General features: G+C 37.1%; 1 protein-coding gene across 1 annotated transcript; it reads left to right on the forward strand.

The window, feature by feature from the left end:
• Positions 1 to 211: 211 nt before the first annotated feature.
• On the forward strand, positions 212 to 1,159 carry LOC101653100 (olfactory receptor 4F6-like). The gene has a single exon (XM_004698835.3). It carries the CDS (start codon positions 221 to 223, stop codon positions 1,157 to 1,159), a length of 939 nt encoding a protein of 312 aa, XP_004698892.1. The 5' UTR covers positions 212 to 220.
• Positions 1,160 to 1,453: the final 294 nt, after the last annotated feature.

Here is a 1,453-nt window from a genome sequence, read left to right on the forward strand (position 1 = left end):
GCAATCTATTACCTCTAAGTATAGCAGTGGTCATATTACATTAATCTTTCACATTCTTGGTTTCCATTCTTTTGCAAATTGTCCCTCTCAAGTAAAACTTAAACTTTGCTAACCGCTTTACACTGATAAACATTGAACATTGTTTTCAGTGTCTTTAAGTTCATCTTTTCTTTCTTTTCTCTCAGGTGATTATAGTCTTCCCTGAAGGATTTCTGATTCGATGGACCAAATAAATGGCTCAGTAGTAACTGAGTTTGTATTGCTGGGACTTGCACAATCCATGGGAATGCAGCTTTTCCTTTTTTTCTTCTTCTCCTTATTTTATATGGGAATTATCCTGGGAAACCTGCTCATTGTGTGCACAGTGATTTTCGATCCTCACCTGCACTCCCCCATGTATATTCTGCTGGCCAACCTATCACTCATTGACCTGGGCCTTTCATCCACCACAGTTCCTCGGGTGATTTCTGATCTTTTCCGTGACTATAAAGTCATTTCCTTCCACAATTGCATGATACAAATGTTCTTCATCCACGTCATGGGAGGAGTTGAGATGGTGCTGCTCATAGCAATGGCATATGACAGATACACAGCAATCTGCAAGCCTCTCTATTATTTAACTATTATGAATCCCAAAATGTGCACATTTCTGGTACTGGCTGCTTGGGTCATTGGAGTGATTCATGCTGTGTCTCAGTTTGTTTTTGTAATAAACTTACCTTTCTGTGGTCCTAATAATGTCGGGAGCTTTTACTGTGATTTTCCTCGGGTTATTAAACTGGCATGCATGGATACTTACCAACTAGAATTTGTGGTCATTGCCAACAGTGGCTTCATCTCAATGGCTACCTTCTTTTTCTTAATTATATCATACATCTGTATTCTGGTCACTGTTCGACAACATTCTTCAACTGATTTATCTAAAGCATTCTTCACTTTGTCTGCTCACATCACTGTAGTGGTTTTGTTTTTTGCTCCATGTATGTTTCTCTATGTGTGGCCTTTTCCTACTAAATCATTGGACACATTTTTTGCCATTGTAGATTTTGTTATCACCCCTGTCTTAAACCCTGCCATCTATACATTCAGGAACAAAGATATGAGGTTGGCAATGAGAAAGCTGGGTCGACAGGTTGTGAGTTCTAGGGAAATGATATAATGGACTTTGTTGATAAGGGCACCAGACTTCTGTGGGCATTAGGAACACTGTGGAATATGTCATTTTTGTCTTTAAAGATCTGAGAAATCTGAAGAAAAGGAGATATAATTTTCAAAAGGAGTAGCAACAACATTTGTTAGTCATGAAAAATACTGTTTGAGATTCCTAGCTAACCTATAAACCTAGTTTTCTAGCAATAAATACATTAAATTTTCATGTGGACACATATATGATATATATGCATATATATGATTTAGCTTTATATTTCTATTTTCTGGAAACCAATAAATATTT

The sequence above is a fragment of the Echinops telfairi genome, unplaced genomic scaffold (genome assembly GCF_000313985.2).
Source record: "Echinops telfairi isolate 266 unplaced genomic scaffold, ASM31398v2 ScPeMD7_18;HRSCAF=68, whole genome shotgun sequence".
Lineage (NCBI taxonomy): Eukaryota > Metazoa > Chordata > Mammalia > Afrosoricida > Tenrecidae > Echinops > Echinops telfairi.

Excerpts from the sequence above, each read along its gene's own strand:
- LOC101653100 (XM_004698835.3), top strand. The coding sequence starts at position 221 with ATGGACCAAATAAATGGCTCAGTAGTAACTGAGTTTGTATTGCTGGGA.